This window comes from Myzus persicae, unplaced genomic scaffold, assembly GCF_001856785.1.
Source record: "Myzus persicae strain clone G006 unplaced genomic scaffold, MPER_G0061.0, whole genome shotgun sequence".
Lineage (NCBI taxonomy): Eukaryota > Metazoa > Arthropoda > Insecta > Hemiptera > Aphididae > Myzus > Myzus persicae.
The window spans coordinates 120,031-137,585 of NW_019104118.1; the positions used below are offsets into that span (position 1 = coordinate 120,031).

At 29.7% G+C, this 17,555-nt stretch overlaps 1 protein-coding gene across 1 annotated transcript; it reads left to right on the forward strand.

The window, feature by feature from the left end:
* The first annotated feature begins 5,841 nt into the window (after nt 1-5,841).
* Nucleotides 5,842-15,381, forward strand: LOC111038914. The gene is made up of 9 exons (XM_022322190.1): nt 5,842-5,988; nt 12,024-12,306; nt 12,378-12,594; nt 12,662-13,054; nt 14,048-14,141; nt 14,333-14,602; nt 14,687-14,756; nt 14,980-15,145; nt 15,220-15,381. The coding sequence occupies exons 1-9, from the start codon at nt 5,899-5,901 to the stop codon at nt 15,347-15,349; spliced, it is 1,713 nt and encodes a 570-aa protein (XP_022177882.1). The 5' UTR covers nt 5,842-5,898; the 3' UTR covers nt 15,350-15,381.
* The last annotated feature ends 2,174 nt before the right edge of the window (nt 15,382-17,555 follow it).

Sequence of the window (17,555 nt, forward strand, 5' to 3'; positions counted from 1 at the left end):
AAAAAAAAAATGGTCAGTTGGTACGTAAAAATTTTCAAATTGTGTAAGTGGTACGCGACTATAAAAAGGTTGAGAACCGCTGGTATATACTATATACATACGTATGTTTGTTTTTTTATAACGGTATATAAGTATAATATACATTTTAATAATGCCTATAAGTATAAAAAAGAGATATTTTATACAGACGAAAATCATTTACAGGAATAAAAAGAAATTCAGCTGTGGCTTTTTTCAGTACTACATCACTAGGAACATATATTTCTATACTATTTCATCTTTTACCTTTAATAATGAGACGTATTCTATATTTATATATTTATTTTTATTTGTTTTTCAATGGCATACAAATTGTTCATAATATGTTACTATATTTTAAGTTATTGTATATTTTATCTGTTTTTCAATTCTTTAACTAAAATATTCATAATATGCTAATTTAACTTTCTACCATTAACAGAAGCATGTGTTCAGAGATGGTAGATGTAAGATTTTATTTTATATTAGTGTAAGTTTTATCTAAACTGTATGTTAATGTATTTAAATAAATTATTTAACCAAAAAAAAAATTTACACAATTTATTAAACACAATATATTATATACTAGGCAATACGAATAGACGTAAAGCATAAGTCCTTACTAAAAATGTAGCTACCTAAAAATGAATAATAAATTAATTACGAATATAACACTTCGATTTTTAACCAAGATCTGTTATATTTGCTTTAATTCAGCGGTTCTCAACCTTTTTATAGTCGCGTACCACTTACACAATTTGAAAATTTTTACGTACCAACTGACCATTTTTTTTTTTGCTCATTAATAATGTATAAGATTACTATANCAAAATGAGATAATATAAAATATATAAATACATAATAAAAAATAAAAAATAAAGTATTTAATGCACAGAAAGAAAAAAAATTATAAAAAAAAATTTAAATATGTAAAATTATTATAATTATTATGGTTTACTTTTTATTTCAATGAGACGATTGGTGTTGTTTTGAACGGACGATGACGTCAATATCGGGCTCCAAATTGCTAACTTTAAGTCTTAAATTATTTTCTACGTTTAATCTACTTCTACTCGTATATTTATTTTTTGTGTACAATAAGTGAGAAAATGTATTTTCGCACAGATATGTCGATACAAAAGTTATTAGAAACTGTAAAGCTTGTGCGGACAATGCCGAGTATTCTTGTTTCACGTCCAGCCAAAAATTCGTGATGTTTTTGATTTTGAAAGTGCTTTTTAATAATAATTCGTAGCAATTTTTTTTTAAGATTTTCTTCGTGTACCACCTATGAGCTCTCCGCGTACCACAGGTTGAGAACCGCTGCTTTAATTCATAAAAAATATACATAATATAATGTAAATTTAATATGATTAACATTCATCACTGTTTAAGTATAGGTAGATAGTAGGTACGCAGTAAAATTGTATATTAACCAGGATGCAGATATTTTTTTTTAAATTTATTATTATTTATCTAGTTATATATATATATATATATATATAAATATGTATTTGTTATCTTGGACTCGACTGTATGTCGGTTAAACATACGTTAAGTCACTATTAAATTATACGTTTATTTACTCAATAAATAATATCAAAATAAGTCGTCAGTTTATCGGAAAAGTAATGTTTATTCAGTCCAAGATAACGAGAAATGTATATTGACAAATGATAACTAATGTTTTAATTCGTAGACTTTTATCGCTGAATATATAGTTATATTGAGGTGAGGTGAAAGGGCACCTCGTAAACGAATCCATTCCGGAATGTCGACCGCATATATTGACACCAACACACGCTTTTACGGTTTCGAAATAACATCATATCGTCGCAACAAAGTGTGTTACACGAAAACGTCGACATTCCGTAACAAAATATCAAATGCAATACTACAGGGACTCTTAAACTTGTGTAAGTCACGGACTCTTGATGAAAGGCTTTAAGAAATCGAGGGCTGTCTTACTTATTTTCTATGGAATACATTTTTTTTACCAAGTATTTCATGTTATTCCGGTACGAATATCGGAGGCCCTCAGTGCGCCTCGCAGACCACCGTGTAAGAACCACTGCGGTGATACGACGTTTCGGTGTAAACGAATTTATAAAGATTTCTGTAAGGATATAGCAACCACCCCGAATTATTGAGTCAGCCACGACACTGTCGCTTTGTTCAAAAACTGGTTTTCAGTGTGTGCGTACGATTTATACAGATCGTTGTAGAGAAACATGTTAAAGGTCAAAACTATAATCGTTTGCAGGTGTGGAATTCCAAAAATTCCAACCGAACGACTAGAAGGGTCGTGTGGGCAAGTGTTCGTTATTGTGTGATGAACAACAGTCGAAGACCGGTTTCGTACCACACTCATCCCCCTTTCCATCGCCCCAGTCAAAACCACTCTGGACACTACGCAGTAAATTATCGAAGGCGCCGCCACCCTAAGTCGTCAAAAAAAAACCCATGATCGCATCCTACGCACTGATCGGTTGTTATACTCGTTGTATGATAATAATATTATGCGTATACTAGTCGTAATAAAAATGATTATTTTTTGTTGCTCTTCCACAGTAAGAAAAATAAATATTGAATACGTGACCGTGTCTGATAACGTGCTTCGTATGATCAGTCTTGTAAAAGATACAGATAATTGTTTTGAAGAGTATTTGAAATCCCAGTAAAAAAAGTATTCGAGTATGTATACAAATACATCGAAAAAGTATTCATGGGTACGTTGAAATACCCACTGGCTACTTAAACATTTTTTTTTAGATATATGTTTTTACCATATAAATCAAGAGAAGCAATTTTCATTTTATAGGCTAGGATTAGTGCTCGACCGACGGTCCTCGTCAGCGCAAAGTAGCTGTACGCGAGTATCAACTTTTCAGTGCTGCACTGTAGTTGTTCATATGCATCCTTTGATGTAGCTACGCTAGACTGACGTCAGCGCTGACCATCGATCGAGCACTAATTCTAGCCACAATACATTTTGCACGGTATCATTTGGTGTAACTATCAAAATATATCTACACATCTGATTTTTTTGTCGAAGTATTAGAATTTTTGATCGAGTAGAATTCGCAGAAAAAAAATTGAATATGAATACTTTTACTCGAGTAATTTACAAGACTGTCTATAGTGTTCGTTCCGATCCGATGTCTGGTACCGAGTAATTTTTTATGAGTCACTGAAAAATTAAAACGGTATTAATATGCATTCTTGTAAAGTAGAATACAAGTATTTTTATAGTATTCTAAATTTAATTTTTTAAAGTTTTTTTACAAAACTCAAATACTTATATAAATATAGGAAATATATATATATTTTATATACTGTCACCATTGAGACGACGAACAATTATAGAAAATTGGTATCGCATCGCATTTATTCCTCTTCTCTCCGCCCCAGACCAAATGACTGTAACAAAACAGTAAGTGGTCACATTTGGCGCCGTCCTATGTCGTCAAATTAATTTCATTGTTGTATCCTGCACATGTTGGTCGTTTTGCTCGTTTTATAACAATTATAATAATATTATTATGTGTACCTATTTTTCGTAATAAAAATAATTGTTTGCGTGCCATTGAACATAAAAAAATGTGGCAAGTAGAATAAGGTAATAAATATCTTGGGTCGCCGACACACAAAGGTTGAGAACCTCAGCTCTACTTAATATTACGAGGTTTAATTGTGATCAGTGTGACACTACAGATGACTAATAATAATTGATTTTCGTAGAATAAATATGATAAGGAAACGTGTGTGTGATTCTACCGGATGCGATTTATGAGGTACCTATTCCAATTTCCGATAGCAGGGTATAACTGTGACGAATTTCATCTGATTCAATTGAAAAATATCATCAAGAAAATAATTGTTGATTGATTAACAAAAAGTTATTAACAAACGTTTGTAACCATTGAAAATATTTTCGAAGAATATGTCTTTAGATTACTATCCCTGCTCGCTCAGTTTCTTGGTGGGGGAGTGGGACACTGCAGCTGCGGCCGACTGTGCGCGATGCGCGACGGGAGATGTTTCTCGAAGGTGTGACCGTTTTTCAAATCGTCCATCGTTCAGTTCTCTTTGACCACGCATTCTGGTAAGTAGCTAAACATTTTGATATCTTTCCAGTGCGTGTTCACTTTTTTTTCGTTCCTGTAATACATTACGTACCTACCGCAGTCGTATTCAATGTTATTATCGATGTTTTTTTAATGTTTTTAAATTCTCAAATATTTTTTTTGTAGATTTTGTTTTGATTTTATCGAAATCGATTCTATGTATTATAATATTTTCGTTGGCGTGTGCGACTACTGAAAGTTTTTTACGAACAAGATTACGTATTTTGTACAACTATTTCTCGTAATAGTTCACTGTTTATTGAAGTTATATCGATTCCTGTCTACACCACAAGGTAACATTATTTTACAAATACGTATAATAAAGTGTAATTGTCAGAAATGTTAAATTTATTTACTAGACAGTGCACAATAATAATCAAAGAATTGATGGGTTTTGAAATTAAAATAATATATAAAATTAATACTGAATGAAAAATAAAATTAAAATCAGCATAATTTATCGATGAAAAAGTATTAATAGGTAGTTAATTTTTTGTCTTGTATTTTATATCACATACTAATTTGGTACTAATTGGATTACCTCTAAATTTGTTTGCTTTTTATGCTGTTTTAAATTCATTTTTATAATAAATGATACATTGATTTCCGACATACTTCAAAAATGAACATCCATCGACCGTTTACATTTTGATTTTTGAAGGATATGTATATTATTTTATATTGTTACCTATACTCTATTCCAAATAAGTTTGGAAAAATGTACGACGAAAACGCGTCCGGTTTCGCGCAGGTATGTCACGTGATCTGCCGGTGGCGAGCGCTGTTGTCGACGATCCGGTTGTATACAGCCTGACTGCATTTTCTCAACCGTCAACACTTCGCTTGCCTACGTCCTGTCGAAAACGTGCTCCGCGTATACGCATCACATTCATCGAACCTGCTTTCGGCGTTTTTATTTGTTTGTTAGTTTGTTTTATTTAAACAATTTATTTTTTTTAAATTTGATTTCATAAGATGAGTGATAACGAGCTGTGGAACCATTGTTATTTTAACAGACCGTATACACGGCGGTGAGCTCCGGCCGCCGACCGATCACGACGAATGCCGAATCCGTAGCCAATCACAGCGTACCCGCATGCGCGATTTTTTCCAAACTTATTTGGAATAGAGTATACCTATTGAATACGACAGGAACAATAATTGTTAGTAACAAACTAACTATTAGTGGCGTCACAATGTCGCCACCCTATCAATTGTTTAATCATTATTAACTGCAGCTGTATAGTGTCATCTACTATGATTGGACGTAGAATCAAGCCTTATCTAGTCATAAATATCAAATTTTTTGATAAGACTGTTATACATTTCTAGTGTAGTCTTATACATATCTTAATGAATATTTACTTAAATTTTAGTAAAAATTAAAACAAATTCTAAATTGCTTTTGTCATAAATGATATAAAGACAATACAATGAACACATCAACTACATTTCTTAAGAAAATTCAAAAATTGCAAATTGGTCTCACGGAGCTTGTAAAAATAAAGAGATTAAAATGATGACCAAGTAAATTTGGCTAAAAATTCAATTGATAATGTATTTTACATAGTAATGATTAAATTAGTGTTGGTGGTAGTTGGTGCTGTGATAAATAAAATTTTTTAAAAATGCTTTTAAACCTAACCTTTATTTAATATGATTTATTATGTACTTATAGAGTGAAGTGAATATTTTGAAGAGTCACCCCAAAATCCAACTTCATATTTTTTAGTCATATTAGTAATAGACAAAAATGGAAAGCGGAAGCACTAGCCAGTGCAACGTCCAAAACAATCGGATAATACAGAACGACCAAAATAAGCAAATACAACTACGCGAACAGGTAATTATGAGCTCTCAATATTATAGTACGAGTATATAGTCTTCAAAGAACTGTGTGCATAGAGCCACACAGTCTCTGATTACAAGTTAGATTTTATACGAATCTTGGTTTATCAGGATTATTGTCTTACATTTTTGTGTTAGGGATAAAATTATCCGTTCTCAGTTTTGAAGTAATTTTCTAGAGCTGTTATTGGGAAAATTTAGTCTTGGTATTAATTGTCTGTTATTACCATAATACGCAGGCACTCCTTTGAGTGAAAATTGTTTCTTTCTAGAACTATTGATTGTATACTTACTTCTTAAACCGGACAGAAAGCCATTGTCTACAGATGTTGTAGTTTCAGATGTCTTATTTATTTTCTTCTTCTTGGTTATTGGTCTCTGGTAGTATTTGTCTCACATACTTTTAAAGTAAGTTTACTCTTGTAGTACCTACTAGGAAAATATGATGTTAGATGTACCTATTACATGTACTTCATCTAATCAGTGTGTGGTAAGTCACGTATACGGCGTTACCTACCTATCTATTTAAAGTAGGTAAGACATTCTTTATATCAGAAAATACACTTTTCTAAAATTATTTCTTGCACATAATTTTACTTCGTTACATGAAAGTGATATAAGAAAAAAAATTATCACATTGTTATAATTTTTTAAAGTTGTTTTTCTTTAAACGGCTACATACATTTTTAAATTGGTAAATTGTATATTCCGACGTAGGCTATTATTCATAGTGTTCCGATCTATAAAAATACAATTTTGGACAAGTAGGTAGTTAATTAGTTAAAATTTATTTAAAAATGAGCGGAATAGTGGACCGACATTTTGGACACTGCACTTCGAGCGTTTAAACTTTAAATACGTATATGTTATAACTCATAACTCATAAAGTACTAGTCCAATATTTGGTTTTTATGTTTCGAAGTTGGAATAAAGAATTATAAATAGATGCTGTCGTTAGAAGAGTAAACAATTAGAACTGCAAAAAAATATTTTCAAAAATTGAAAATTGTTAATAATTTATCTTATGCTAAATTAATAATATGGTATGGGCGTCGCCAGCTGATAGATTGACACGGAAGCGGCCGGCGCGATAACGAAAAACCAGAGGTTCTCCGTATTTGGATGTTAGTACCAAAAAACAAATAGTGTCTTAAAATAGTAAATATCCAACTGTATTAGTATATTCCACAGTTTCCATATCACATTAATCTATTAATATTGTCTTTGTCAGCTGAGGTCATTCATTTCATACATTTATGATAAACAACTTGGTGATAGGGCGGCGTCGAGCTGCCGAGAGTTGAGTACGCCTTGACTAGTTTAAGCTACAGCTACTGAAAATCGCCTCTGCGTCAATTTACTTGGCAATGACCGTTGAAGTATAACTATGTGATAAACTACATGATCACTAGCCTTATGTAACGATTACATAGAAAAAGGGCCCCTTTATATATTTACTAGTTGACCCTTTGCACTTCGAAAATGCCAATTTCATGTGATTCTAACTTTGTTCAATTCGTTTTTAAAATTTGGTTTAATGGTGCCAGAATTTAAAAATGTTATCGGCCATCTTTAAACTGAAAATACTTGTGCATGTACCACTTCAAAATGCGAATTCGGGAAAATGATTTCTTAGTGCATACTGCTATACTTACACGGTAGAACGAAGGATCCACGAAAATTGAAAGCCTCAATCTATCATTGTTTTGGTTCTACAGTCTACGTTTATCAGTCGGGACACGTTCGATTATAATATTATGTATTAGCCATGCCACCCGGCGTTGCACGTTAGACTCGCTATAGTGATTATGCAGTATATTATCACTAGGGAACGAATTTTATTGTAATAAAAAAATCAAAATATGTACATAAATATGTACTTATTTTTATTGAAATATGTAAAAAAAAATCAAAATATGTAATAATCGCTTAACAGAAAAAGTACCAAAAGTAAGTTTAAAAATTTTATCTCTTATCTAATTAATAATTATTAAAACAATGCGAAACTACATATTCTCTAAGATTTAAAAACGTAAAATGGCCGCGATTTGGTCGGAAAATGTTTTTGTATTGACTGAATTAACGTTCCACATCAACTGACGTAACGATAGCATACCGATTTTTCACAACATTTACAGTATAAAACTTACCCATCACATTGAAATATTCCATTCGGAAATTCTTTTAAATATGCGGCTACCTTATTATTGATTGAACTTGCAACTTTAGGCATTCTAAACAATTTTATAAAAAAAACAAGAAAATTTCGATGTAGATATGAAGAAAAAAACGATGCAAATAATTACGCCCGCCAGAACAGTAACTATAGACATACGTCATACACTGAAAACTGAAGACTGTAACATTGAACGTTACCTACATACTTGTCCACAGTGTATAATACGATAGCAGTGTATAAACTATAAAGTACGTAAGTCCATTTAGAGAACGTCGATAATGTTTATCATCATTGAAAATTACAAATATTATTATTTTAGGCTTTCATCGACAACGTATAATATATAGACCTTAGGGTATCTGAATTCCATTAAGATAAGGCAAATAATCTTTGACGTCGTTGTAAATTGACAAAAAAAACCAAAAATACCCAAATATTTACGAAATATTCAGTTATTTGCAAAATATGTGAATATATGTATTTTTACAAAAATATGTAAAAATATGTAAAGTAAAATTGGGCTTATTTCAATAAGAATGATCTGAATCGTGCACATTTTTTATCAGATTAAAAATATCTCATTCCAATAAAAATATGTATTTACAATAAAATTCGTTCCCTAATTATCACTTATCAGATAGGCAATCCATACTTTCGCCGCATACTTAAATGTATAATTTCTAACTCTAATGTTTCAAAGTTATACCAAGTTTGTTATTTTTACTTAATCTAACCTACGGGTAGGTACAATGTACCATCCTGTGGTTTTTGATATCGCTGTAAAACCTGACTTTGCCCGAGAAAAAATGATAAATTAATACAAAATACTGCGTTATATTTGTGTATCTTGGTTTCAGTAACCCAGTTCAGACTGTAATATGCCAGAAACTTTCACGGGAGTTTATTCAACAACTATACGAAAAGTTTCGTCGCGATCCGACATTTATTCGCTTTTCTATACCTAGATAGTATTATATTAAAGATAGCCCCCCTAAACTTCGTTGCCCATAAAAAATTCCAAAATTTAAAATTTAAATAATTCAAACTTAGTGTTATTTATTACTTAATATACCCGGCTTAGTTATGTTCAAAACTTAAAAAAAAAAATTAGTTATGCGTTTGTAGTTTGAACCCGATAGGACGTCTAGTTAAGATACTAGCTGAATACGAAGTACGGTGTTAAATTATTTAAATTTTTTTTTTTTCGGTACCCAATTAATTTTTCCAAACTAATTTTTCACTAAAACCTTCCCTGAGTCTATTCCTATTTACTAGTGAAAACTGTATTAAGATCCGTTGAGTATTTTTTGAGATTATTGAGAACAAACAAACTCTGTTTTTTTATATGAAAGAAAGATTTAAAAATTGTTTGTCTTATGTTGCTTCTGAGAGGTCCATAGTACAACATGCTCAGTGACTCAGTGACATATACAGGGACGGGATTAGAGGATTTAACCTTCAATAAACATTGGTAAAAAATACTTGAATATTCATTAATAAATCATTCTTCGATAAATATTTTCAAAATCAGTTTCCACCCCCCCTTCCCCCAGAAAATTTTTTTTGGATATTCTAATATATCCAATGTAATTTCCATATTTACTTTCTTTTTGCAAGTTGGGGTGAATATTCCAATATTATAAATCTTTAAGTGCTACTGTTTGCTTATTAATAGAATCATCGATAAAATAAAAAAAATATAAAATATATTTAAAATCACTCCCACAATATTGTATCAAAAAAATAATAATAACAATAACCTATAAGCACAATACCACAGAAAATCGATATCGGAACTCAACAACAAAGATAGAAAAAAGATAATGAAGATTGATGAAAAAATCCAAGAAGGTTTCAAAAAACTTGTTAAATTCATTGAGTTCCTTAAAAGAATGTTAAAATACAATATACATACAATAAACATAGAAAACATTCTCTTATTATATCTTATGGCCATGCTTTATTTTGTTCAAAATTAATAAAAACAATTTTTGTTTTTAGTTTTAAAAAATAGATACCTTTCAATCTATTACTCGTATAATCAATAATAATAAAAAAATATGTTAAACATTACATTACAAAAATAATATTATATCGCACAATTCCATGACCTTTTTATATCAAAATAATTGAAAAAATAAAATGATAAAAAATACAATAAAATTTCCCTATAGGATTTTGTTTGGTAAATGATTTAATACAATTTAAATTTTCATGGTTTTTGTTTAGTTTTTATAATATAGTACCTATATTTTGAGTGTAATTATTATTTTATGTAACTACCAACTAACCCATTGAAACTAACTAATTATAAATCAAAACTATCAATAAAATTTAAAAACTATGTTGAATTGCAAGCATTATATATTTTCTACTTCTTCAGGAAAATAATTATTTCACTGTGTTTTCATCTCCTACCAGTCATCACACTAGGTATTAATTTATTGCCTCTTGTAAACGGTGCTTTCAAAGACTGTTCAGTTACATTTTCAACATTTAACATATTAGAATCATATATTTTATACGTTCATAATAGAGAATATTTGAGTACCTATTGATAATGAAGAAGATGAACACAATAATCAGAGTAATAAAATGTTGCAATGTACTCATTAGGATTGTAATTATTTTACTAAAAATAAAGCCACACTCCACTTTCCTGGCTTAACATTCAAAGCATAATATACCAAACTCAACATTGCAATTTATAATTGACAATTACAAGAGATACAATAAAACAGACATTGAAAATATAGTAAAAATGGTTGCGCAAAAACACCGATAGAATTACCCTGTTTAAAAGGAAAAATGGGTTTAGATTTTAAGAGGAAAGCAGTACATGCGTATCTTTGTCCCTATATTAGACCCATATAATATTATAATCTGGGCTTAAATGGTAGTAATAAACTTTCTCAATACCATTACATACCAATAAAATCATCTTTAGAAAATGTATTTAAATTTGATTCTGTGTTTGGGCAGTATACAAATAGAAAGGCCATCATATATTCTATGATATAATTCATTTTTTATTATAATATAACATACTAAGTTTTTATGGTTTATTCCCTTAATTGTTGGTGATAAAAATATAAAATCAATAGAAACAATTATGTATGGAAAATTAAAATAAAACATATTCAATATATAGAGATACTATGTTCTCCGTCAATATCTAATGAGCAATTAATTCATTTAGACAGTTTAATAAAAATATAAGAAGGTACCTGAGAATTAGATTAGAATTTGTTGAAGTACCTCTTCGTTCAAAATATCAATACTTGGAACACTACTAACAACTTATAATATGAGTTTTCGAGTCGCTTATGGCCGTGAACATCGAACACAAACATGTATCCTGCAAAAACTATATTCGGTCATCAAGGTTCAACTCAATATCATAAAGATTAATGCATTGTTCTTAGCTACGAGACAAATTTGGTTATTTCAAAACTTTTTCACATTAAAAGTTATGCAATAGGGTTTCAACGTGATGGCAACTGGATGATGAATTTCAAATCTATGTATTAAGCCTTAGTGGTAACTAAAGAGCAGATTATTAGTTTCTTTAAAAAAAGAAAAACACATGTAAAAACCTGAAAATCCATTTTTTAGTGATAACTATATTATTATCATTCCACTTTCAAATCTAAAAGATTGCACGTCCTATTCAATATAATATCCCACATAACAATCGCTCAGTAATAGTATTAAAACACACAATACATTTATAAAATAGTTATTATCCTGTGTTATATTAGATTATTAATGAATTTTATTTTAATGAATTTATTTATTTTTATACTTACAATGCACATTTTACATAACAATATTAAATTTCTGTTACACAGGATTCATTTCAAAAAGTGAATAGTTTGAATAATAATAATGAAAACTATGTTGAAAATAATCAACCTGTAACATCAACAGATGAAGAATTGCCAATGCAACTAGTTTTAAACAAATTAAGACCATATTTATCACTACCAGTCGATGAAAAAAATGTAATCATATTCCTTCACAATTTAGGTGTGAAGAGTATTAGTGATTTACTTCTATTAGATTTTGAAAAAGATCTACGAGGTATAATAAATGTAATCCAGTGTCGTAAGTTAAGACAAGAACTACTAAATGGTACGAGTAAAAATTATTATGCTAAGTAAAAATATTCTTAATTAATTTAACTAGTGATTTAAAAATTGCAGATATTACAATGCAATATGTTAATGCACAATTTGTAATGCCACATATACCTATTTCGTCAGCAGTAGAACAGGCCCCATGGACACAATTCAATGCTGTTTCCACAATGCCACAGTTCACAAGCAGTGTAATTAAATCTTTGGAAAACGGTACCGTGTCAAATGATGATCAACTTGAGATAGTTGAAGCATTGTCCAAATATCTGTTGGGTGTCGTAGAGTAAATATATCTGTTTTTGAATTAATTTTTAAATTCTTTTATTTTATTAATTGATTTTAATATTTAGAAATCCAGGAATGCGGGAATGTCGACAAATTGTAAGCTTGTTGGAAAAACAATTTCCAAATGGGTTTAGAAATAAAGAATCTAGATTTAATGTGGAATATATCTCAAAACAAGTTGTAAGGCGTATTTATTATTTAAAAAGCAAAAAACAACAATTAGATCTAAAGCAGAAGGGCTTATTGCCACAAAAAAATTGTGATAATTCAAAAATGTCCAAACAAAAAAAATTGAGATTTGGAACTCATCCTGATAGATATTTGCCAGTTGATAAAGAAGAAGGGCAAATGTTTAGTCACCAAGAACAAGTGAAAATTTGGTTAAAATCAATGTATCTAGTATATTATGTAACAAAATTGGAAACTATGGGCACAATAAAGTGGAGCTTTATCATTGGGTAAAATATAATATTATTATATACAAGATGTAAAAATAATACCCGTCAATTGAAATAACTTTTGTTCTAATCAAAATTTTTAATTTTTGTTTATATTTAATGTATAGATCATTACTCTACTCGCACTATGTGTAGTATAAAAATTTTGTTTTTCATTCTTTAATACAGAAAAAAAATATGGAATTAATTTTTTTTTGAAAAACATAAATGAAAAATTTCTAATTTTAAATCTAGTTTTTAGAAAATGTTTGACTGTAAAAACACTTAAACCATGTGGTTATTTTTACAATTTTTTGATTTATCATTTTTTTTGCTAAGTAAAGTTATTTCAATATTAAAAAGCACAAAATTCAAAAAGTATAAACTTTTTAAAAAATATTTTAAGAGAATTTGGTATTAGTTTAAGTCTAATTGTATTTTAAAAAGTTTTGACTTTACAAATTAATAAGTCTTACGTCAAAAAATTTGAGATTTTAAAGAGTCATAAAATATAAACCACTTAAATTAGATAAATGGTTTTGCAATCAACGGTTATCTAAAAAATGGATTTACAAATTTTCAAATTTTTCAAATATTAACATAAAAATGTGTAATATTAAACATAGCAATGACTGATGACACAATAAATTATAATATATAAAAAACAATTTTAACATATTGAATAGAACAAAATTTGTCAGGTGTTCCTGTTACACCCTATATTATATTTTAGGGCATTGAGAATTTAGTATTTTTTTGACAAACCTAGGATCTTTGATAAAAGGAAATAGGTTTTCAAGTTATTTGCATAGTAATTGGGTCCTTTAGAAATACTGTTTTAAAATCATTAACCATAAATATAATAATACAGGTTAAACAACATTAAATTATTTTTTTATTATTGGACATATTTATATTATAGGTATTTAAATATCATTGATATCTATGTACAATTCATTAAACTTTTAAAACGAGTATCAATTCATTATGCTTATAAACCAAATCTTCCCACAGGAAAATGAGAGAAACGTATACTGCTCAAAGAAAAATGATAACAAATTCAGAGCCAATTTATAAAATATTAGAGGATTATCCTTTCATTGGCAAGGTACCTAGTGTGGCCAGTATCCCTTCTATGGCCATCCTTTTTTTTTTTTAAATAACTATGAATAAATCAAATACATATTAAAAGAAAAAAATTCTAATGATGGCCATGGTTGGTGACTTAAACTAGCTTTTAATAACTATTATAAATTATTAAAGATAATCTTAAATTTAATGTAAGATAAATGTCTACAGGGATTATTTTTGAGGGATCATTTTTTCCACTTAATAAACAAAGATGAAACGATATTGGAGAAATGTGGAAAGCGAATTCCTTTACTCTTAAAGTTTTTTGAAGCAGAAGCTGAAAAGGAACGGAAAGATATTGACCTGCAAATGCGATTGAAGACTATAATAAGAAAAAACAAAATTAGAAGTGATAATAATAATGCATTTTTAACTATAATATTATGCTGTATGGCTATTGTGAAAGAGAATAGTGACCGGATGATTATCACATTAGAAGTAAATATCAATATCCACTTATATGTTATAGGCTTTTTCTATACACTGATTGAAATATTAAGTATTTTTTAAATTTAATTATAGGACTCCGATAGTTTTGATGAATTACAGTCACATGCAAAAATAATCCCAACGCCTGTAGTGGCTTGTATGGGTAAGATTACACTTAAATAAAATTAATAAAATTTGCTTTTTCAAGCATAAATGTCCCACACTAAGCATCCAACATTCTCTTCAAAATTTGTAAATTAAAAAAAACCCTGTTGCTCACTGACAATTTTAGGTACCTTTGGATATTTTGAAGATTCCAATCGTAATTTTGGTGGCTAATGTTTCATGTCTTATAAATAATAATAAGTAATTTAACAAATTTACAGGTGACATATATTCACAAGGAAAATGTTTTGTATTTGTTGGTCAACATTGTCTGTGGCATGAACCAACTACATTTAATGAAGCATTTCAAATCATGTTTATGTCCTACTATGTTTTCAATTTGCTATACCCCAAAGAATTGGGGGCTACTTTACAGTTCATAGAAAAGTAACTTTTATAATATATAAAAATTACTAGGTACACGCCTACATTTTTTAAATTATTTTTAACTCATTTTACAGGTTTATGTTTAAAATAAATGATGAAGGCAATAGGGTTGAAACGAGACCTCCTGGTGAAAAATGTGTACCTAAACTACTTAAACTTGAAGAAGATTATGTAAGTTATATTGCACAAAATTGTACTTGTTAGTTTTTTTTTAATAAATATATTTTCAATGTTAGATAGAGGTAATAATATACATCTGATTTTTTGTATTTATTATTATTATATTACTCATGAGAAAGTAATCTATTTTTTTTTTTCATATAGTATACTTTATAGTGAGTGTCATTAATGGATGGCTTCTCACGACTCGTGTACTCATGTAAATATATGTTTAGGTTAGTATTTTGTACTAATGTTAATTGTATATGTTGTAACTCTCAGCGCATGTACTCATTGTGCCTCATAGGTACAGGTTGTTTATTTCAAATAAAGAAAAAAAAATATATAGTATACTATTTATATAATATTATTGTATTTTATGACATTCTTTTTTACAGGATTAAAATACTCATAATGAATGTATAATAAATGAATGTATTTTCTGTGTAAAAAATAAATTGTAAATACCTAGATATCTTAGCAAGTGTTTCTTTATTTTAGTAATTGTTAGTATACATTTAGAAGTAAACCTTGGTAACATATCTACCATTGATCTACCTATCTGATGTGTGGAAGTTTTTTTAAAGATATTCAATTTCTATACAAATTAGAAATTATTTTAGTTTAGTAAATGTGAACATGACAGACTAACGAATTAAAATTACCTGTAAAACCCAGTAAAATGTGCATAGCCTAAATAGATATATGAATTTTACTGCCATTAAATAAACATTTACAAGTTGAAAGTTAGTGAATTTCTCCTGATCACTATTAATATAAGTAGTAATACAGTAGAAGCCGCTTATTAGAAACACTTTGGGACCAAAGTGAAATGTGTCAATTAACCAATTGTTTCTAATAAGCGATTGGTTTGATTTGTGCTATGAAAAAAATATAAAAAATACGAGAAAAATGTATGTATGATTTAAAAAAACTTAAACGCGTTAGGACATTTTTAGATTTAGATTTTCAGAATAACAAAACACTTTCAAATCACCTTTACCTACTTGCGCACGCCGCAACTGAACTAACGATCCGCATAGGAAAGAGCATTTTCTTATACATCGTATAGAACGTACTGCACTTAAGGCAAAGTATAGTCCAAATATAAACGTAACAACAGCAAAGATCAGATTAAATTACATTCAATTTGTTATCGCACGGATAAATGGTGAATATGTCAACTACAGCCCTCCCTATTGTTTCAAATAACCGATGTGATGTTTCAATAATGATCCGTGTTTCTAATAAGCGGCTTCTACTGTATGTACTTAAAAGTCTGATGTAATAAATCGTGTAAAATATATAGACAAGTAAATCTTAACTATGACTTGCAGATCATTTTACACACCAAAAAGGTTAATGAATTATTACGACATTAAAACAATGTAGATTTACAAGTAGTATTTAGTAAATTTACATACATGGCATAATCAGGGCAGTATTACCGCTTAGGCTGTGTAGGCTAAATCCTATTGCGGCAAATCTTAAAGGGTGGCAAATTTTTTTTTTGGTGTGAGCCAAAAACTACGTTGAGATATTAGTGAAATATCAATACCTATGTGAATTAGGCGGTAAAATATCAATACTTACGTAAATTAGGCTGTAAATTTATTTCAGCCTATGGACCCTTAATCCGGATCTGGGCATAATCAACGTGTGTTGCCAAACATTTCGTTTAAATTTACACTTACAATGTCGCATGCAGAGCACATGGTTAAGCACATTGTAATTGTTATTGCATGTATGACACGGTATACCTAACGGCAACCAGAACGAAGTACAGGCACCGCTGCGACCGGTCTAAGCTCGACCACCACCACGGGTTACGACTTACGACCACGCGACTTTCCTTTCCCCAAAGGACAAAGGCACAAGATGGAAACGGGAAGACAAGTCGCGCTAGACAAGTACCGGTCGGCGGCGGCGACAGCGCGTATACCTGCAGTCCGCACACAGTTTTTTTCGTGTGTAACCATCATATAGATTTCTCATATAAAGTATATTATATGTTTAAGCTGAACAACTCACTCTCGGCTAGTGTCGAACGGCCAGAAAGGATTAATAAAGTCAACACTACGACGACAAGAGAAACCTGTGTGCATTTTTTTTTATTTCTTTATTTCAACGGCCTACTCACCGCGCAGTGCGACCGACCACCGCGACCGCAATCATCGTCGTAGCCGCGTTATTGTTATATAGGTATAAGGCATACCATTTAATAGTAATATTATTTAGATACTATAATATT

Excerpts from the sequence above, each read along its gene's own strand:
- LOC111038914 (XM_022322190.1), top strand. The coding sequence starts at position 5,899 with ATGGAAAGCGGAAGCACTAGCCAGTGCAACGTCCAAAACAATCGGATA. Across the intron at positions 12,595-12,661 it reads TATCTGTTGGGTGTCGTAGA|AAATCCAGGAATGCGGGAAT; the intron begins GTAAATATATCT and ends TTTAATATTTAG. Across the intron at positions 13,055-14,047 it reads AAGTGGAGCTTTATCATTGG|GAAAATGAGAGAAACGTATA; the intron begins GTAAAATATAAT and ends ATCTTCCCACAG.